This window comes from Delphinapterus leucas, chromosome 12, assembly GCF_059928025.1.
Source record: "Delphinapterus leucas isolate spDelLeu-1000000601 "Yukka" chromosome 12, BTC_Dleu_Yukka2, whole genome shotgun sequence".
NCBI lineage: Eukaryota > Metazoa > Chordata > Mammalia > Artiodactyla > Monodontidae > Delphinapterus > Delphinapterus leucas.
Window position 1 is genome coordinate 45,094,806 of NC_143140.1, and position 23,255 is coordinate 45,118,060.

The window sequence follows — 23,255 nt, forward strand, 5'->3', positions numbered from 1 at the left end:
AGCAGGTAGGTCTGGTTCAGTCTCCCCTGGGTTCAGTGCTACTTCCCCGGGTCCTGATGCGCACACTACTTTGTGTGTGCCCTCCAAGAGTGGAGTCTCTGTCTCCCCCAGTCCTGTCAAAGTCCTGCAATCAAATCCCAATAGCCTTCAAAGTCTGATTCTCTAGGAATTCCTCCTCCCGTTGCCAGACCCCAGGTTGGGAAGCCTGACGTGGGGCTCAGAACCTTCACTCCAGTGGGTGGACTTCTATGGTATAATTGTTCTCCAGTCTGTGAGTCACCCACCCAGCAGTTATGGGATTTGATTTTACTGTGATTGTGCCCCTCCTACTGTTTCATTGTGGCTTCTCTTTTGTATTTGGATGTGGGGTATCTTTTTTGGTGAGTTCCAGTGTCTTCCTGTCGATGATTGTCCAGCAGCTAGTTGTGATTCTGGTGTTCTCACAAGAGGGAGTGAGAGCACGTCCCTCTACTCCGCCACCTTGGTTCATGCTCGTCTATTACTTTTTAAAACATAGTTTTGTGCAATGCATTTTATGGGAAAATGCTGTTTAGAGAGTTCTTAGCACCAAAATAAAGTCTGTGATGTGTAAGGAACAGGTTAAAAGATGGTGAACGTTGACTCAATTCCACGAAATACATAGCAAGAGAGTAATAAAACAGGAGACATAAATTGCAAATCACTTTAAAAGTTGAGAGATAGGATACCTGTGGAATTCCTGGGCCCTTGCCCTATGCTTGTTTCCACTGCTAACTGTCTTGTCTGTTGCTTCACACCTGTGTTATTTCAACACTCTTCCAGCTGATACCTCTGCTTCTAATTCCTCTGGCTTCCCTATTCACAGCTTCTACAATAATCTTTATCAAAGATCTTCTCTTTGTGTAAGATTCTATGGTACTTTCCTTCTACTTACTATTTTAAATCCAAACTCCCCAATACAAATGTTCAAGATCTATCCATTGATTCATTGATTCCTTTTAAAATGATCACCCATCCCTAGCAAATGCCCTTTGCTCCAGATCTGACTATAGCTTTGTCTCTATCTCAGCTCTCAATACACACGCTCCAGATTTGTCTAGCACAGCTGCTAGTGCATAATAGGTACTCATTAACATCTGTTGAATGAGCAGACCTAGAAAATAACTAGGTAACCCTAAAACAAAATTATAAGTTTCTCTTCTCAGTTTTATTTGAACCTGTGTTCAAGGCACCTTCATGATTGAGTCACATATATTGTCATAATACCTGTCTGCCTTTCTAACCTTACCTCCAATCACTCTTGTTCATCTACCATGTTTCAGCTGAGTGGGCCTTCTATTTTTTGTATACATTAAGCTGGTTCCTCTCTCAGGACCTTGCCTGAGTTGCTTGCTGCTTTTTGTTACTCAGATCTCAGCTTAGAAGTTATTTCCTCAGGACTTTCAAGAACATTCACTCCAAAGTAACTCACTTAATCCTTCACTATCACTTCTCCCTATTCAATTCTATGTTGTACAGTATCAGTTATTTCTCTTGTTCATTTATTTATGTGATTGTTTATAGTTGGCCTCTCCACTAGGATGTAAGCTCCATGAGAACAAAGATGTCTTATTCATCGAGCTCTTATACCACTAATGTCTGCCACATGGCAGATGCTCAAAGAATATGTTAAATGAATGAATAAACAAATCTGACCTCCCAGACAATGCTCTGATTCCAACAAACCTCAACAACTTCTCCTAATTCTACTATACCTTCTAAGACTCAACTTAAAAGAAAATTAGCTCCTCCAAGAAGCTTCCCCTGAAATACTTCTATTTATTCTTAATGTTGCACGTTCGCCTAAATATTTAGCCTGTATCATATAATTTGACATGTGGTCTCATGCGTAAACTGCTATCCAGTGGTTTCATGCACGCTTTTCTTCTGACCTATATGTATCATCAGATCCCTGAGAGAAGGTTTGTGTTTTTTGTTGTAGCTTTGTTTTCAGTGCTCTGGTAGTACTCAGTGTGCTGTTGTAGATAGAGAAGCAATTCAATACAAGTTCACTAATAAGCACTTTATCAAAATGGCCTAATTCAACACTATGGCTAAATGCAGAATTCATGATAACAAACAAGTCAACCAGAATCCAATGAGAAACACTTTATCTAGATTTCCAAAATTCAATCTCTTTATTATGTGAAAGTATCAGGAGACAGAATCTTACTCTCCCAGTTTTCCATCACAAGAAATATCTTCACTGAGATATGAATTACTACATATCCTCCGATTTCTGAGTAGATGCTGGTAGAATGCACTGTTTGCAATTTTATGTTGAAGGTACTATTCATTATGTTTGCCAATATCCCTTACATAGGGGTCCATCACATATATCCCTATTTGTTTAAGTTTAGGAGAAAATTTCTATATAAAAATTATTTGTAGCATTAGTCATCAGATAATAAATTCAGAACACAACATATTTCTCTTTCAGTCTTAGTTGGGAAGAAGTAGTGTCAAATTCAAAATCCACTTACAGTGCATCCTGGTAGTACTGATTGCCATACCTACCTCCTTTGTATTCTCCATTCTATATTTATTTTTCTAAACTTTTTTGTTTCTTTCTCTACCAAAACTCATTTACCTATAAGTTTACAAAGCGAATTTCCCACATTGCCTCTCTGGAGCTCTTGACTCTCTCTTTCATCTAGAGAGTCTGCCAGCAGCTCAACATTAATCTGGTATCAACTAAACTCATTCACTTCTCTTTATAACCTACTCTCTTCTATGTGAAATCTACCATCATTTTTCTGGTCAACCAGGTGAAAAACATTGGAGCCATTGTTGATTTCTTATTTTCATGGACGAAGTACCCAACAGACACACTAAAGTATTTTAGGGTACCAACACCCTGAAATTTATAGGCGGAAAATTTTATACTTGTTATTTTTTTAAAAGTTATTGTAATGTACACTAAAAAATAAAATTATGAAGACTGGTGCTTCCAGCAAAATGGAGCAATAGGATTTCTCACACCTGAAACAATTAAAATATTGCACAAAATATATGAAACAAGAGCTTTTAAGTCATTTAAAATCAGTCAACAGAGGACAGTGATCTCTGAGAGACAGGAAATAAATGAGTCTTACAATTGTTCCAGCTTACTGTCTGGAGAAAATGCCAGGTTGCACTAGAGCCTTAATAGTTTCCTTGAGTTGAGGAGATGGACCTGGATGTCTAGAGAGCACAAAGGGGTTTGAGTTAGGCGCCAGAGTTCACAGGAGAGTACTCAAGAAAAGAGAGCTGCACAAAGCTCTGGAGGGGTATAGAGGGTCTCTTGAAAGTCTTTAGCTGAGTATTCCCAGTGCATGGGTGCAAAGAAACTACCAAAGTCTGGGGAAAGAATCATTCAGAACGTATGGAGGGAACAATCCCTAGAGCTCACACAGGGCTGGGAATAGTTCCTGTTCCCACCAGATGGAGGGGGAAAACTCATAATGCACAGGGTATCAGTAAAGTACTTGGAAGGGTTTGCCTTAGCAGTGGGGAAAATTAGCCCTAGACTAAATGCCACTCTGGTCCTGAGTAACAAAGCTTAAAGGTAAGACCTGAAAGGATCAAACTGTTTCCAGTAATTTAACTGCATTCCAGAAGAAAGCTCAAGAATATTTATAGAGACACAAAAATATATAGCATCCAACAAAATAAAATTCACAGTGTCTGGCACCCAATCAAAAATAACCAAGCATGCAAAAAAAAAGAAAAAGGGCAGGAAAATACAATGCATAATGAGGAATAAAATCAGTCAATTGAAATCTACTTAGAAATGACACAGATGATAGAGTTAGTAGATAGGGATATTAAAACAGTTTTCATAACTGTATTCCATATGGTCTAGGAGAGCTAGAAGAAACATTGAGTATGTTAAGTAGAAACATGGAAGATATAAATTGGTGAACTTGAATGCACACCAACAGAAATTATCCAAAATGAAATGCAGAGAGAAAAATATGGGAAAAAAAAAGACTACAGCACAGTGGGCTCTGCGATAACTTCAAGCAGCCTGGTGTCCCTGTGATAGAGGAGAAAGGAGGAAAGATCAAAAAAATATTTAAAGAAATAATGACCAAATTTTTCCAAAATTTGATAAAAACAATAAAGTCACAGATCCAAGAAGCTCAATGAATCACAAGCACAAGAAACATGAAAGAAAAAAAATGACACTAAGGCATCATATTGCTCAATTGCTCAAAACCAGTGGTAAAAAGAAAATCAGAAAAACAGCCAGAGAAATTTAGACATACTATGTACAGAGGAACAAAGATAAGAATAACAGCAGCTTTCTTGTTGGATACAATGTAAGTGAAAAGACCGTGAAGCAATATCTTTAAAACATTGAAAGAAAACAATAATCAATCTTGAATTCTATATCCAGTGAATATACCTTTCAAAAGCAAGGTTGAAATAAAGACTTTTTCAGACACACCAAAGTTGAAAGAATTAATCACCAGCAGGCCTGCACTATAAGCAATGTTAAAAGAAATATTTTAGGAAGAAATAAAAAAATACCACAAGGAAATTTGGATCAACATAAAGAAATGAAAAGCACTGAAGATATTAACCATGTGGGTAAATATAAAAGACTTAAAAAATGAAATCACTTGAAAATATAATTGAATGTTTAAAGCAAAAATAATAATTTATTGTGGGATTTTTAATATATACGGAAGTAAAATGTATGACAATGATAACACAAAACCTGAGAGGGAAGAAACAGAAATAAACTTTCGTAAGGTTCTTATACTATAAGTAAAGGTATACTATCACTTGAAGGTAGACTGTGATAAGTTAAAGATATATATATTATAAACTCAATAGCAACCACTAAAAAAATGTATCAAAGATTTATAGTTAATAAGTTAAAAAAGGAGAAAAAATAGCATCATGTAAAATAATCTAAGAGAAGGCAGAAAAAGAAGAAAAAGGAAGAAAGAAAAAATGAGACAAATAAATAAATAACAAGATGGTATTATAGATTTAAACTGAACCATACTAATAAATGCATCTGGTGTAAATGATCTAAATACACAAATTAAAAGGTAGAGATTGTCATACTGGATAAAAGAGCAAAATTCTTCATACAAAAGCCCATTATAAATATATAAAAGAGTAAAAGGATGGAAATATATATATATACCATGATAATTTTAATCAAAAGAAGGATAGAGTTGTTATATTAATATCAGATTAAGTACATATTGAAAAAAATATAAAGAATATTACCAGAGATTACAAAGGTCAGTTAACAATAAAGGGATGAATCGTCAAGATAACATAATGATCCTAAAAATAATATATTAATCCTAAAGGTTAATGTACCTAAAGCAAAGCTTCAAGATACATGAAGGAAAAACTGATAGAACTGCAGGAAGAAATAGAAAAATCCACAGTCACAGTCAGAGACTTTAACACCTTTCTCTCAGTAACTGACAGAATAAGCAGAATGAAAATAATAACAAATATAAAAGACTTTAATGATACTATCAAATTGACTTAATTGGTATTTATAGAACACTCTAAGAAATAATAGCAGAATACATATTCTTTTTTTTTAACATCTTTATTGGAGTATAATTGCTTTACAATGGTGTGTTAGTTTCTGCTTTATATAAAAGTGAATCAGTTATACAGATACATATATCCCCATAGCCCTACCCTCTTGCGTCTCCCTCCCTCCCACCCTCCCTTATCCCACCCCTCTAGGTGGTCACAAAGCACCGAGCTGATCTCCCTGTGCTATGCGGCTGCTTCCCACTCGCTATCTATTTTACATTTGGTAGTGTATATATGTCCATGCCACTCTCTCACTTCGTCCCAGCTTACCCTTCCCTCTCCCCATATCCTCAAGTCCATTCTCTAGTAGGTCTGTGTCTTTATTCCTGTCTTGCCCCTAGGTTCTTCATGACCTTTTTTTTTTTTTTTAAGATTCCATATATATGTGTTAGCATAAGGTATTTGTTTTTCTCTTTCTGACTTACTTCACTCTGTATGACAGACTCTAGGTCCATCCACCTCACTACAAATAGCTCAATTTCGTTTCTTTTTATGGCTGAGTAATATTCCATTGTATGTATGTGGCACTTCTTCTTTACCCATTAATCTGTTGATGGACACTTAGGTTGCTTCCATGTCCTGGCTATTGTAAACAGAGCTGCAATGAACGTTGTGGTACATGACTCTTTTTGAATTATGGTTTTCTCAGAGTATAATGCCCAGTAGTGGGATTGCTTGGTAGTATGGCAGTTCTATTTTTAGTTTTTTAAGGAACCTCCATACTGTTCTCCATAGTGGTTGTATCAATTTACATTCCCACCAACAGTGCAAGAGGGTTCCCTTTTCTCCACACCCTCTCCAGCATTTATTGTTTGTAGATTTTTGGATGATGGCCCTTCTGACTGGTGTGAGATGATATCTCATTGTACTTTTGAATTGCATTTCTCTAATCATTAATGATGTTGAGCATTCTTTCATGTGTTTGTTGACAATCTGTATATCTTCTTTGGAGAAACGTATATTTAGGTCTTCTACCCATTTTTGGATTGCTTGTCTGTTTTTTTGATATTGAGCTGCATGAACTGCTTGTAAATTTTGGAGATTAATCCTTCGTCAGTTGCTTCATTTGCAAATATTTTCTCCCATTCTGAGGGCTGTCTTTTCGTCTTGTTTATGGTTTCCTTTGCTGTGCAAAAGCTTTGAAGTTTCATTAGGTCCCATTTCTTTATTTTTGCTTTTATTTCCATTTCTCTAGGAGGTGGGTCAAAAAGGATCTTGCTGTGATTTATGTCATACAGTGTTCTCCCCATGTTTTCCTCTAAGAGTTGTATAGTATCTTCCCTTACATTTAGGTCTTTAATCCATTTTGAGTTTATTTTTGTGTATGGTGTTAGGGAGTGTTCTGATTTCATTATTTTACATGTAGCTGTCCAGTTTTCCCAGCACCACTTATTGAAGAGGCTGTCTTTTCTCTACTGTATATTCTTGCCTCCTTTATCAAAGATAAGGTGACCATATGTGTGTGGGTTTATCTCTGGGCTTTCTGTCCTGTTCCATTGATCTATATTTCTGTTTTTGTGCCAGTACCATACCGTCTTGATTACTGTAGCTTTGTAGTATAGTTTGAAGTCAGGGAGTCTGATTCCTCCAGCTCCGTTTTTCTTCCTCAAGATTGCTTTGGCTATTTGGGGTCTTTTGTGTTTCCATACAAATTGTGAAATATTTTTTTCTAGTTCTGTGAAAAATGCCAGTGGTAGTTTGAAAGGGATTGCATTGAATCTGTAGATTGCTTTGGGTGGTATAGTCATTTTCACAATGTTGATTCTTCCAATCCAAGAACATGGTATATCTCTCCATCTATTTGTATCATCTTTAATTTCTTTCATCAGTGTCTTATAATTTTCTGCATACAGGTCTTTTGTCTCCTTAGGTAGGTTTATTCCTAGATATTTTATCCTTTTTGTTGCAATGGCAAGTGGGAGTGTTTTCTTAATTTCACTTTTAGATTTTTCTTCATTAGTGTATAGGAATGCCAGAGATTTCCGTGCATTAATTTTGTATCCTGCTACTTTACCAAATTCATTGATTAGCTCTAGTAGTTTTCTGTTGGCATCTTTAGGATTCTCTATGTATAGTTTCATGTCATCTACATATTCTTTTTAAGTGAATATAAAACATTTACCAGGATAGTTCATATCTGGGCCATAAAACAACTCTCAATAAATTTAAAATAATTCAAACCATATAAAATGTTCCCGGGGCTTCCCTGGTGGCGCAGTGGTTGAGAGTCCGCCTGCTGATGCAGGGGACACGAGTTCGTGCCCCGGTCCGGGAAGATCCCACATGCTGAGGAGCGGCTAGACCCATGAGCCATGGCCGCTGAGCCTGCGCGTCTGGAGCCTGGGCTCCGCAACGGGAGAGGCCACAACAGTGAGAGGCCTGCGTACCGCAAAAAAAAAAAAAAAAAAAAAAAATGTTCCCTAGTCACAGTGGTATTATAAATCAATAAAAGAAAGACATCTGTAAAATCTCCAAATATTTGGAAACTAAATAACAAACTGTAAAATAATCCATGAGTCTAAGGAAAAGAGAAATTAGTAAGTGGCTTGAACTGAATGGAAATGAAAAACAACATAATGGAAATTTGTGGGATGCCACTAAAGTAGCACTTAGATGGAAATTCATTGCACTAAATACCATATTAGAAAAGAAATCAGAGTTCAAATACATGATTTCAGCTTAAAAGAATAAAAATAGAAGAGGAAATAAAACCAAAGCAATCAAAAGAAAAGAGATTGTAAAAATCAGAGTGAAAAATCAATGTAAAAGAAAGGAGAAAAAATAAAGTCAATGAAACCAAAAGCTGGTGCTCTGAAATCAATAATATTGTTAAGCCTCTAGGAAAATTAGAGAGAAGATAAAAATTACCAGTATCAGAAATGAGAGAAGTGACATTACTGCAAATTCTACAGATATTAAAAGGATAATATGGGAATATTATGAACAACTTTAGGCCAATAAATTTGACAACTTAAATAGTGTTTCATTGCAGCGAACAAACTACCAAAATCTACTCACGCAGAAATACATAACCTAAATAGTATGATATTTTAAGCAACTGAATTTGTAGTAGGAAAAAAAAAAACAAAAAAACTTTCCCATAAAGAAAGATCCAGATGGTTTCATTAGTGAATTCTATCAAATATGTAAGGAAGAAACAGTACTAATTCTACACAAAATCTTTCAAAAAATCAAAGAGGAAATACTTCCCAATTCATTTTGAGGCCAGTATTATCTTGATATTGACAAAAGACAAAGACATTACAAAGAACTGAAAATAACACACCTTATTCCTCACGAATAAAAATGTAAACATTAACAAAATTTTAGAGTATCAAATCCAACAATATAGAAAAGGGTGACTGCATCATGATCAAGTGAGGTTTATTCCAGGAATGCAAGGCTGATTTAACATTTGAAAATCAATCAATTAAGTCACCATATTAACAGACTAAAAAAGAAAATCTCAAAAGAGAACTAAAAAAAAATTATTTATATATATATATATATATATATATATATATATATATATATATATATATATATATATGATCACCTCAGTAGCTCCAGAAATAAAAATGGTCAAAACCTAACATTAATTTCTGGTAAAAAACCCTCAGGAAATTAAGAATATAAGGGAACATATTCACTAATCAGGAGCCTCTATCAACACCAAAACCAAAACCAAAACCAAAACCTGCAGCTAACATCATACTTAATAGTGGTCAAATATTGAATGTTTTCTTCCTAGCATCAGGAGGAAAGCAAGGATGTCCATTCTCACCACTTCAACATTATACTGGAGGGTCTAGTTGTTGGATCTGGGATTTGCTTTTATCCTACATACATACAACCTAGTGAGTTAGTCTGTTACTGTTTTGCTGTTTTGTGGATGCTAACAGAAGACATAAGACTCCTGGTTCAGAGATAAAGGACTTTATTATTTATGGCATGGGAAGAATCGTGTGCATTAGCATATTTGTGTTGGTTACCCTTTACCCCAAATCCTGCAGGGGCAATGCAATGGGCTCAGACGGATGCTATGCCTTCAGTGGACTTATATTACAGCTAACGAACACTGAGTTTGGGGGATCCACTGCTTTTGCAGCAAGAAGTGATGTATATATTTATTATCTTGATTGTGATGATAGCTTTACTGGTGCACACATATATCAAAACATATCAGATAGTGTATTTTAAATATCTGCAGCTGACTTACATCAATAAAGCTGTCAGAAAAATGAGAAAAATCTTCCATTCCAAGCACTCTAGGCCTTTCTATATCATTAATTTAACAAATATTTTTGGGCTACTACTAATGTGCTAGGCACCGTGCTGATATTGGGATTACTATGGTAAACAAAATCCTTCCTCCCATGGAGTTTATATTCTTGTAGGAGGAGACTGAAAGTAAACAATAAGAAAAACATCAGATGGTGGCTATTGTGATTAAGATAAAGAGAATTAAGTAGGGTGGCTACTTTAGATTGGGGGTGGGTCATCTCTGTGAGAAGATGATACCGATGTAGAGATATGAATATCAAGAAGGGGCCAACAACATCGAAGTGGGAGAAGAGCACCTCTGACCTTCATCATTATTTTGGCTTTCTAACTGTTCTCATTTCCCTCCAATCTCCTGTAAGCCACGCTGAATAACTTCCCCGAAGGTTAATATGATCGTGTAATTACTGTGTTTAAAAACCTTCATTCTCTCTCTTATCTCAATTACTAAAAAGGATATTAGCTCTACATTCCAGCATTATGAGTCTTCTTGCATATGACAAAACCTACTTTTCCAGTCTTCTCACTATTCCTTTATTCTAACATGGAGAAAGCCCTGATCTTACGTATGCTTCCCTACTTTTGATCATGCTGTTTCTTCTGCTTGAAATGCCATCCTTCTCCTCAAGGATGCCATCAGTAGACATCCTTCCTATCCTTAAATGTCTGTCTCAAATATCACATTCTCCATAATATCTTTTCTGATTTTTCCCAGCCAGATGTAATTTTTGTTCACAAGTCCCTCCTGTTATATTTCTCAATGGGAAAAACTCAGCTTGCTCATTTTTTATTATATTTTAGGTGGTGGCATAGGGCTTTGCAGATAGGACATAATCCATAACTTCCTAGTGGACTGAATTATCTTATTTTTGTTTTACTTGAAAGCTGCATGAGAGCCAAAAAAAAAAAAGATAAACATAAAGATAAAACAGGGACTTCCCGTGGATGTCCAGTGGTTAAGACTTCGCCTTCCAGTGCAGGGGGTGCAGGTTCAATCCCTGGTCAGGAAGCTATGATCATATATGCCTCACGGCCAAAAAACCAAAACATAAGACAGAAGCAATATTGTAACAAATTCAATAAAGACTTTAAAAATGGTCCACTTAGGGACGTCCTTGGTGGTGCAGTGGTTAAGAATCCCCCTGCCAATGCAGGGGACATGGGTTCAATCCCTGGTCCAGGAAGATCCCACATGCCGTGGAGCAACAAAGCCCGTGTGCCACAACTACTGAGCCCATGCGCCTAGAGCCTGTGCTCCGCAATGAAAAGCCACCACAATGAGAAGCCCGCACACCGCAATGAAGAGTAGCCTCTGCTCGCTGCAACTAGAGAAATCCCGCGCACAGCAATGAAGACCCAATGCAGCCATAAATAACCAATAAATAAATAAATAAATAAATTTATAATAAAAAAAAAATGGTCCACATCAAAAAAATCTTTAAAAAAAGAAAAAGATAAAACAAATAAGTGGATAGAAGTTATCTTGCCCCACAAAAGCGATGATATTCCTCATAAGAGAATAATCTACTGGAAATATAATGTGTTTAGAAAAAAACAGAACGGATCTTTACAATTTCAGTGACTCTGTTAAAATCAGTTCTTTTCCAAGACAACTGGATTCTCTTTAAAACCCTCTCACTTTCCTGAGACTGGGACCAAGCTAACATGAGCAGAACCTCTGAAAATAGGGAAGAAGTCTGCTGTTATCCATCTCAACACCAACATGGGTTGAAGACACATGCCTTACAGAGGACCTTGATTAGATTCCTAAGGAGGGAGCAGGAGTGGATGGGAAATAAACAATAAAAAATCAGAAAAAGAGTGTGTTGGGATCCCCAAGATCACCCCCAGGTTTGATGGTTTGTGAGGAGGATACACAGGACTTAGCATATAGTTGAACTCACAGGTGTAGTTTATTACAGCAAAAGGATACAAAGTAAAACCAGCAAAGGAAAAAGGTGCAGAGATGAAGTCTGGAGGAAACCAGGTGTAAGCTTCTAAGAATCCTTCCTCTACCAGTGGAGTCACACAGGATGTGATTAATTCCTCCAAGAATTAACATGTATGAGAACATATGTGAAATGCTGTCTAGCAGGGATATTCACTGGAGACTCAGTTTTCAGAGTTTTTGTTGGAATTGGTGATGTAGGCAACCACTGCCTAGGATGTACCAAAATTCCAGGCTCCCGGAAGGAAAGCAGGTGATCAGTATAAATAACATTGTTTGCAGAGACAATTTAGGTACAGTGAACTGCCCTTATCAGTTAGAGAATGGTGGAAACATCCCTAAAATCCAAGGCCAAACTTACAAGCAGTTTTTCTAAGGACAGTAGTCCTTTTCTGCATAGGGATATATTGAAAATATTCTTACTTTTTTAATTCAAGGATCTCACTTTCAGATTTTTTTTTTAGCAAATAGTATGAAATAGAGCAAAGTTATGTACACTAAAATGTTCATCACAATATTGTTTAAATTAGTTAAAAAAAAAAACCCACAAGTGTCCAAAAACTGTGGACTGGTTCAGTAAATTATAGTACAGTAGTATGAAGAAATATTAAACAGCCATTAAATATTTTTGAAGGCTTTTAATAACAAAAATGACTATCCTGGAGAGTAAATCAGGATGAAAAATTATATGTACAATAATAACTCAAAAATGGGAGAAATATAGAATGAACTCTAGAAGGAAATACACTAGAATGTAATCATGATTCATTTCTGGGGGATGGCTTATATAAAATAATTTTTATTTTCCTCTTGACCTTTTCTGTACTTTCAATTTTTATTTAATGAACATGTATTTACTTTTCTAATTAGAAAACAAGTTATAATAATAAGATAATTGTGTTAAAAAGATTTTAGATAGGGCTTCCCTGGTGGCGCAGTGGTTGAGAGTCCGCCTGCCGATGCAGGGGACGCGGGTTCGTGCCCCGGTCCGGGAAGATCCCACATGCCGTGGAGCGCTGGGCCCGTGAGCCATGGTCGCTGGGCCTGCGCGTCTGGAGCCTGTGCTCCGCAACAGGAGAGGCCACAACAGTGAGAGGCCCGCGTACAGCAAAAAAAAAAAAAAAAAAAAAAAAGATTTTAGATATAATGGCCTATGGATTCAAAGCAAATTTTGCTAAAATGTAAAATATTTAGCGTGCACAGTAATATGAATACGATGACTAGGGAACTCTTAGGATGGCAAACGACCATTTAAAGTGCATTTTTTCTATCTGATGTGCTTCTTTCTTCAATTAGCTAACAAAAAAAGAAAAAGCAGGTAAAGTGAAGGGAGATATAAACACTAAAGAAAGCACAATGGCTAATTTTTATTTCAAGGAAGAAATGGTTCGCAAACTAGCAAATGCAAAAATAAAAATGTTATTTTTCAATGGACAGAACAAGGATGAATTTCCTAAATAACACTGAATCTCAATTTACGTACAATCTGTTAAGTATTACTAACATAAGTCACATACATTTTCATAGTTTTAAGGAGGATTAGGTAATTACTCTACAAACTTCTAGAGAAGGTGATTCCTAACATATTCAGTTACGATTCCCCTCCATTTGCTTTAATGCATCTACCCTAGTCACAGAGATACTACTCCACAGAAAGCTATTTTTATACTACCCAGCTTCTCCATCACTGTAGTACGTAGCCATATAGAAAACAGACCACTATTGTATCCTCTTATCCCTGGAGAGAGGAAATGGTTTGCAGCTTATTTTAAATCACAAAGCAATTCTTTTGTGTACTGAATTGGCCCCAGGCTACGGAGGTTGTGCAACTCACTTCCCACATGACCTCCATTTGTGGCTGCTTCCCAATCTTGTCAGAACATGAAAACCTTGAAGGCACTCCATGTGGGGGGCAGTGCTCTCTCTGTCTCTGAAGTGATTCCTGGGCCAAGTTAGAAAAACCAGATTCTGAACAGCCACTGTAATGGCAAGCACACGCAGAAGGGGAAAAAAAAAGCTCAGAATTTTTCTGGTTAGGAAGGGAAATGTGGTTAACCTAAATTGGACCTAAAGAGCAAATGAAGGCATCAAGGAAGCACTCCCACTGCTTCAGTTCAACTATGCATTTTTGTTTCCGTTATAAAAAAAGAACAGCTCTTTAAATGGTTTGGCTATATTCAGAAATGTAACTGCTTAAAAAAGTTCTCAAGTGTTTGAAAGGACTGTGTTTGGGAAGGTGGTGGGGAAAGAGGGCAGATGACAAAGCATTGCTAGAGTCTTTTGAGTAAAACTTAAATTAGATAATCAAAGTCAGCAACTGGTGCTTGCTAAGTGATGGTTCATGTATGATCAACAGTCCTTCAAAGACTTTGCTGCTGCCTCTCTTCTCTTTCCCAGGAAGAAAGAGATTATATAGGACTTGGAGTCAAAAAACCTGGGTTCAGATCATGTCACTGTCAAACATGCATTAACAATTTCCAGACACTGCTTTCTTGGCATTTGTCATCTCTGAATTTTAGGCTTTTCCTCTATAAAATGGGTACCAACAAATGTCACCCTTTTCATAGGTGATTATGTAGAAAGTATAAGCAAACTGTGAAGTGCTAAGCATTTTTATTGTTGTTGCTAGTAGGTCTGCTTGAAATATAAAAAGTACTTAACAAATGTTCACAAAATTATTAATAAACTGGAGTAATTATAGTGGACAAATGATAAGAGTAAGTCAAGAACCTTAAAATCAACAATAACACTTTCACTTAAAACTTAACAGATATTTAACTATAAAACATTAATATCTTATGTGGAACTAAACTGAACGCCTTAGAAATATCCCGGGGGGAAACAATGCTTCAGCTGCCAGAAGAGGTCACTGTAATCATCAGATATGGTAGGATCTCAGGTATGGCAGAGGCATGCTAGCAAATCAGGCTTCATTTAGGTTACAGAGGCAGTGAATGGGAGGTTAAGAGCCTGAGGTCTGAGGTTCAATCTCAACTAACAAGTTGTATGACTATGGGCACATTAATCTTTTCTAAGCCTCAGTTTTCACAGATGTAAAATGGGGAGAGCAGCAGTCTCTGCTAGCAGGATTACTGTGAAGACTTTAAGGAAGAAACAGGTGAATTACTTACCACAGTGTTATTTGCTTACCCACCATCGTCTTCATCATACTATATACAAGGGGTCTTTTTATAAGTGGAACTAGACCAGGAGTCCTCCATTTTACAATCTCCTATTAACCTTCAGCCATGGTAGAGAACTATGGTATGTTTTTGTTTTGTTTTGTTTTGTTTGTTTTTTGCGGTACGCGGGCCTCTCACTGTTGTGGCCTCTCCCGCTGCGGAACACAGGCTCCGGACGCGCAGGCTCAGCGGCCATGGCTCACGGGGCCAGCCGCTCTGCGGCATGTGGGATCTTCCCGGACCGGGGCACGAACCCGTGTCCCCTGCATCGGCAGGCGGACTCTCAACCACTGTGCCACCAGGGAAGCCCTATGGTATGTTTTTGAAAAACACAGGAAAGGGGGTCTACTGTGGTCATATACCCTGCCAGGTCCCCACACAGTACTATGCTGCTTAGGTGAAGTTCGATATGCCTGCCAGGAACTATGGTTCCCTGAACCAAATGATAGCAGATGTTCAAGGTGTAATTCTTCATATTTCACTAACCACTCTCTGAACCATCCAGAATCCCTGGGTTATACTTTTAAATTTTAAATTTCATATCCAAGTTGCTCATGCCCTAGGTTTCACTTCCAGTAAAATTTCTTTCTTTTTTCACATGGAAATGTCAAAAAGCTTAAGATGTGCATACATGCATATTTTTTTCTAATTTGCAGTGAGTGAAATCTTGCTAATGCAGAAGCTGAAGAAGTTAGAATAATGAAACACTTATATAGGAGTCCCTTATAATATTTTATAACATGTTAACTGATGGTGGTGGTCAATGAAGCAATTGCTTCACATTCAATATCCTGCTGAAATGAAATAACTGCATTTTAAGGAAGTAAAACGTAACCCTTTTTGAGATGTCCTGCTAAATGAGTCAAAAATCCTTAATTCTAGATCTATAAAATTAATCAAAATAATCCAACTGTGCAATCATCTTACGTCTTATCACAGAGAATTTAATAATGCAGTAAATTCTGGTTCTTGGATATAGAAGACATTCCTCCCTCATGCCCCCAACAGTCACCTTCTTGGGACCATGTCCACTCTTTTGGGACATGGAAAGCCCCTTCTTCTGAGGAAAGGCTGGGTCCAGCCACCTCAGCATGAGCTGCTTCTCCAGCCTGCCTGCCTTTTTGACAGTGCTACCTGCCAGCCAGAAGCATCCTGGTGTCTTTTGGGCTGCTGCAGATTGAACAGACTTTGAATCCAGCCAGAGGATAAGAGGTTGTTTTAATTGGCTAAATCTGCTATGCGCAAAGCATATGACCATGAATTTGTAGCCAAAACACTAATCTAAAAAAATGTCACGAACAATTTAAACACAAAACAAGAATGATGTTTTTGCTTGTCAATTCTACTTTTGCCACGAGGGTTTTTAACCTAACATTTTATAATGACTACCAAATCTTTACCTTTGCTGAAGTAGAATTTTCATGGTATACTCCTTGTACCAAATCCATAAGAGCACTTGCTAAAAGTTCCACAACCTAAAAAACAAGAAAAAAATCAAAAGAAACAATTAAAAAAATGTATCCCTATTTTTACCTCAGAATGCTTCACAAGGCTTAGTAGCAAGGCAGTATTCTGCTTGATAGAAAAAAAAAAATGGGGTTATGTGCAAAGATCCTGGCAAATGGCATTGCCCACCTGGATATTAGAGCTGTGATCCAATATTTCCGGTCATAATTCAAGCAAAAAAAAAAAAAATCTTGTAAGCATAGCATTTAATATATGTGAAAATCCAGTAATAGCCATATTGAACATAAGCTTAAATTTCAGATAACTAATGAAATTTTTTAAAAAATTAATTTATTTTTGGCCGCGTTGGGTCTCCGTTGCCGCGCGTGGGCTTTCTCTAGTTGCAGCTAAAGGGGGCTACTCTTCGTTGTGGTGCGTGGTCTTCTCATTGTGGTGGCTTCTCTTGTTGTGTTGCACGGGCTCTAGGTGCGCGGGCTTCAGTAGTTGTGGCACGCGGGCTCTAGGGTGCAGGCTCAGTAGTTGTGGCACATGGGCTTAGCTACTCCACGGGATCTTCCCGGACCAGGGATCGAACTCGTGTGCCCTGCAATGGCAGGCGGATTCTTAACCACTGCGCTACCAGGGAAGTCCCTCAGATAACTAATGAAATCTTAACCCTATTTATTTGCTGAATGTTTATTTCTGTCAGGTGGATACTTTTTCAATATCCCCATTCTGGGAGGCATCACAATGCTAATTTTCATACGTAATACAGAGAGAAAAGCAACCTTTCTAACGTGTTCATTCTGTTGTACTAAAAATGCACTGTGGATATATTTGGTGTAGGGCCCCTGGGTCAAATGTACCATAAACACTGAAAATTTTTACAGAACTGTAATACTGAAATTGTATCATCAAACCTGTATTATTTTCAAGGCCCAGGCTATTAAAAAAAATCAAACAAAATCAAAAGCTTTGAACTTGTTCCAGAATGTAAAACAAGCAGAAAATAGTAAATGGTCTCTTTGGAACTACTGTACAATTTAGAGTTGTTTGCATAAACCATCTTAATTCAAGAGGATAAAACAGTGGTATTTATTATAATGTTCAGTGCAGCCATTTCAAACAAGAATTCCTCAAGGCAACTCTACCTGCTTCTTAAGAAGTCTTAGTATCTTATATACTTAGCTTCCTATGTTATGCAGTCCTGTATCAGATTTCCACTCTTTGCTTCCTAAAATTTAGCTCAGTTTTGACTGAATTAAAGGATTTTGTTTCAGCTTTTATCATTCTTGTAATTGAAGACATTATTAAGCCAAAGGATACAGACCCAAACAACAAGATACTTCAATCTCAGGTACCTTGGATTTAATAAACATTTTCTTAGAGGCAAATGACATGAATTTTTAGAAAGATATGCTTTAAAATTTTAACACATAAGCATTTATCTCCAAATGTATATTTACATGCATCCTGCACAACACACACAAGGCTGCCGATATGGAAATTTTGCTGATTAAAGGGATTATTTTTTTCTAGCTCTGCAGATGGGTTAATTTGTAAGACCTATACAAAGTCTTTTTTTTTTTTAATCGCATTGCCCTTTAGGTAACCAAATACTTAAGAAATATTGTAGCAATATGAGCTGCAGAGGAACTGCGAGGACAATGATCCTACAGTGTTACCAGATGTGTTGAGTTATTTAAGTGGGGAAAGAGAGAAAAATGAATGGATTTTTTCCCCCCTGAAGGTATCAGATAAGCTCTATTCCCAAATCCAGGAGGATAGAGTATTGCCAATAGGTCTATGAAAGACTGTAACTAAATGCACAGCATCAGATTGGATTACAGTTTACACAAGCAACATCCCAAGATCCCTCTGATGGTTGGACACATAATACAGATCAATCAGTCACTAAGAAATGTTATGGTTTTGAAACAGTTTGAGGTCTGAGACCAGCACTGGTAAAGTGAAGAGGGATTTACAAAAAGAAAGTCCGACACTAATTTTAACAATGGATCTGGTTTTGGATAAACAGAGTGTTCCTTTATTTCCCTGAAATTCCAGACCAGGACGAAGCAACAAAACCTTTTTATTCTCCAATTCTTTTTCTGTTAATGCAATTAGCAAATATATGTAGATCTGTACTTACAAGTTTATAATTTATAAATGACCTGTACTTCCAAACGGCCATCCTTGCTTAAGCAGAATACACCTCCACTGCCAACAGCAACCATCAAGGAAAAAGCTTTGGACTTCCTTAGGTTAACAAGTCCAGGAAGGCAAGAGAGTATAAAAAGCAGTCTAGCCTAGGGGAGTTGAATATGTCCCAGGCAAAAGTGACTTATCCAGCACACACTTAAATATCTTTCCACTGCCTGAAGTGTTTACTTTTAAAATTATACCAAAAAGAGATGTGTTTAAGTATTATCCTCCTTTAAAATTGCAAATATTTCTAGGAAGACCACAGGGCTAACAGCCCATACATATGTTAACAAGACCATTTAATGATCTCATCTTTTTTTTTCATCACATGGTTTACTACCACAGGCATTCACCTGTTTAGATAACTACTGTACTTAAATACAAGAAGGCACCTACTGGGACTTCCCTGGTGGCTCAGTGGTTAAGAATCCACCTGCCAATGCAGGGGACACGGGTTTGAGCGCTGGTCCAGGAAAATCCCACATGCCGCGGAGCAACTAAGCCCGTGCGCCACAACTATTGAGCCTGCGCTCTAGAACCTGTGAGCCACAACTACTGAGCCTGCACGCCACAACTACTGAAGCCCGCATGCTCTAGGGCCCACGTGCCACAACTACTGGGCCTGTGTGCTGCAACTAATGAAGCCTGCGCACCTAGAGCCCACGCTCCTCAATAAGAGAAGCCACTGCAATGAGAGAGGCCCGCGCACTGCAATGAAGAGTAGCCCCTGCTTGCCGCAACTAGAGAAAAGTCCACGTACAGCAACAAAAACCCAATGTAGCCAAAAGATAAATTAAAAAAAAAAAAAGAAAGCACTTGCTTAATGAGCTCCTCCCTTCCCTCAGATTACTGAGGAATGATTTGTTCAAGCAACCTAAAACGGTAGCAAGGATAACGTCAGCCAGAAGAGAATCTAGAGCTCAACTGCCAGACTGTCTGAGACTAAGAGTCCCCGTCCCAGACTTTTTGGTGCTCCAGAGAAAGACCAAGGACTTCTGTTCCAAGCCCAGGGGGACAAGCAAACACTTTCTACTAGAAAAAGTGGGTTTTAATTCAACAACAGAACACATGAAAAGATTATTTTAACCAAAATCAGAGGTCTCTGTAACACTGACTTGTTGCATCCTGAAACATTATTTCAGATTATATGACTGTCACCAACACTATTATAAAGTTTAGTTTACCTGCCTAGAGAGTAATCAAATAGGAGATATGTTTCTTCATTTCTGCATTTCTGGAGGTTGTGAGAATAGCAGAATTGCTTACCTGTACATGCAAATGCAAATATGCTTTTTTCTTTGATTTGTGTCGTGTTTAACGATACAGCAATGTCATACACTATCTCCCAATCTTCTAAGTAACACCTTAGATTTCAGTGAGCCAGAAGTCGTAACCATTCACAATGTCAGTGTTATGAGCTGGTTTCTCGTGCCACCTCGTTTTTGGCTACCAGAGAGGAGGTTGCATAGGAAAGGAAGTGGACATCAAATTGCTGTTCTCAAGCAAACAATCTCTGTTACCTCTCCCATTTTAATCACTACCCTCTCATCAAAGATAAGGAATAGGTAGTATTCAGATCTGTCTGAACCTTAGCACAATTACAGATCCAATATAACTGACCTTTGGAATGAATTTCTTAAATGGTTAATTTACAGGACAAATTTTACCAACTGCAAGGGAATATGTAATTGCTTCCTTCTTTATCTTTTGGCAAGGGTAACTAAAATTCAGTGATTTTTTTTAAACTGAAAAACTAAAGTGATGCATACCCTTACAAAAGGTGTTGTAATTATTATATAATAAAATTATAATTATATATTAATATAATTGTACATAATATAATTAATTATATATAAATATATAATATATATTAATTTTATATAATTATATATTATAATTATAATAAAATTCTCAACTTAAAAATTAGAAATTGAGAGAAGTAGGAGGTGGTAATGACCAAATGGCCAAAAGACATCCTCACTTACTGCTATACAAAGATGTCTATAACATATTCTTAAGGAAACGAAAAAGAAAAGCTGGGTACAAAACAGAACAACATGATAGGTATTTTTAAAACAAAAATGAGGTCAATCTATGTGTTCATATATGCTGAGAAAAAAGTCTGAAACAGCAAAATATTGATAATAATGATAATCTGTAAGTGGTAAGATTCTAGATGTTTTTAATTAAAATTTTTTCTTCAACTTTTCTGAATTGCTTAAATGTATAATTGCTTAGTATATAATGTACTATATTTTCTCTCCTTTTATTAGCTTGCTTTCATAATCAGATAAAATAAACCTACTTCTAGGGGGTGGGATGGGAAGAAGCATACCCTGTTTCAGTCTCAGAAAGGCTTCAAGCTAAGCTGTGTCTACAAATTGATTTATGGAATATAACAATCAATAGTCTCTTGATTAGCAAAAATAAGATCTGTAAGTGGTGATAAGCATTCTGTGCAGAAAACTTGTGCCTTTCTCAATAAATGTGATTCAGGAGTACTGTCAGTCAGCATTTGACAGATGGAATAGACTCAACAGAGTTGTACATGTTTCACTAGTAAACCAGACCACTTCGGTTTGAGCAAAGGAGCGCCTATACTAAATTTAAAGTAAAATGCAACTAAATCTTTAGAAAAATGTTAATTATAAACTAATGTGGCCCAACTGAAACCCAAGTCAGCATAAGCTGAGTTGATGTCATAAGGTAGTATAGTTGTATCTTAATTCACTTTTAAAAGGTTCCTATGTACTTAATTTGCTTGGTATATTAAAACTGTGGAGGCTACTACAGATTTATAATCGTCTTTCAAAAACTTGCACTGGGAAGGTTACTTTAATGACATTTTTTACTACAGTGTGGAATGAAAGGACAACGTGTGATCCATCACTCTATTTGGGAGGCAAATGAACCCACAGCCCCTCAGTCTTTAGTACTCTTAACAGCTGCTAGCAAAGGAAACAGTCATGTGTGTGCACGCATCTGCAGTTCTGATGGCATTAATTACACACGAATCTATTGCACTCCTCCCCCAATCCCCAGGAACAAATAGCAACGCATGAAGCAGTAGCAAAGGTAAAACACCCTTGAGGGAAAATTAATTCTAATATACATCTTGGGAGGAACAAAAGACAGATTTAGTGTAAATATGTTCTTTTCAAAGTGCTTTGGCATTTGAAGGGATACTGTCAAGATTTTTTTTTAAGTCACAAAAACTATATTGTCAGTGAAAATATTTTACAGAAAAATACTTTTATAGATAAAGGATGCTGAATAGCCTGCTAATGGTAACCAGAGTGGTTAGCTTCACTCTTCCGTTCCTCTTCATACAAATGGAGCACAAAGTATCTGAGAGTTGCTTTTAAAGAAGAAATATTTACCTACATTACCAAGGTGAGATAGAGAAGGACTGGTAAAGGAGTAGCGCTCTCCCATAGAGGCCAATAATATCTAACATTTGTAAAGCACTTTATCATTTACAAACTGGGTTTAAGCAAACTATCTGGTTCCAGGTACAGTCCTCAGCGCCCAGCCAGATCTTCCAGGTTGGCAGCCTCGTTGGAGAAGCAACCTCTGAAGAACACGGGGAGCAGAAGCAGTGGCCAAATAAGGGGTGAATCTACTCACCCACCACCTGGGCACACACAACCCAGATGAGCCCTAATCTGCATGCTGATTAATATAAATGAGTGGCTTTAATAAGCCATTGATGAAGTCGGTGAAAGAATGGTTCTCTCCACTCCTTCCTACCAGACAAGGACCAGGTTTAATGAAGACAATGATGAGAGGTCTGTTGCAGTAAACGTACCACTAACTCACAGGAGTTCTGGAAGAAGCTTCTAACTCAGCTTTTTGAAGGGAGCCTCTTCAATGCTGCCAAATACGTAAGGCCGTGCTTATTTGTGGGAGGGATGGCAATCTGTTCTAGTGAGCTGGGAACTTCTTTCTGGCTAAGGGCGAAGAGCAGAGAGAGAAATGGCACTACCAGTAGGACAGGTGCAGCAAAAACTAAGCAAATTGGTAATCTTACTTTTTAATTTAGAACAGCTGATACGTTGGTTTATAAACTAACTACTGGTAACATTTGTCAAAATGGTTCACGAAAATTCAGTGAACTCCAGAAAAGTAAAATCACAGCTGATAAAACTTAAATAGTCCACAAGTTCAGGAAAATGGCTCGAGTATGAAGTGTTGAAATTTAACATTATATCGGCTGGTGCACTCATTTCAGAAACATTTGCTGATAGCCTACTATGTACGTGGCACTGTACTAACGAGACTAGTGATGGCCATATAAAGGCCATTTATTTGTCTTTGATCACCTAGAGGATTAATACACAGATGAGCTGCATGACCTTGGGCCAGCACATCACTTCTTTGGGCCTCAGTCTGCATATCTAGGTAAGAGGTATCTGTGCTTTATCAACAGTAAGCCCCATGATCAGAAACACCTAAATGTGAAGCTGCACACATTTTTTATTCATAACAATTGTAAGGAATGGTCAATTTGCCAAAAATGTGGATTTCTTTTACTAGCAATACAAAAGTAATCCAAAAAAGTTGTTCACTTTTTGAATGGCGGTGCATGATTCTTGGCCTTATTTGTCACTTAACAA

General features: G+C 37.2%; 1 protein-coding gene across 4 annotated transcripts in view; it reads right to left on the reverse strand.

Moving 5' to 3' along the window:
- The window catches only part of PDSS2 (decaprenyl diphosphate synthase subunit 2), a 279,875-nt gene that overhangs the window by 92,237 nt on the left and 164,383 nt on the right, over positions 1–23,255 (reverse strand). For all 4 annotated transcript variants that reach the window (XM_022553618.3, XM_089921620.1, XM_022553615.2 and 1 more), the window contains one exon: positions 16,389–16,463. In XM_022553618.3, coding sequence (XP_022409326.1) covers positions 16,389–16,463 — 75 coding nt within the window. The remainder of the gene's footprint in view (positions 1–16,388; positions 16,464–23,255) is intronic.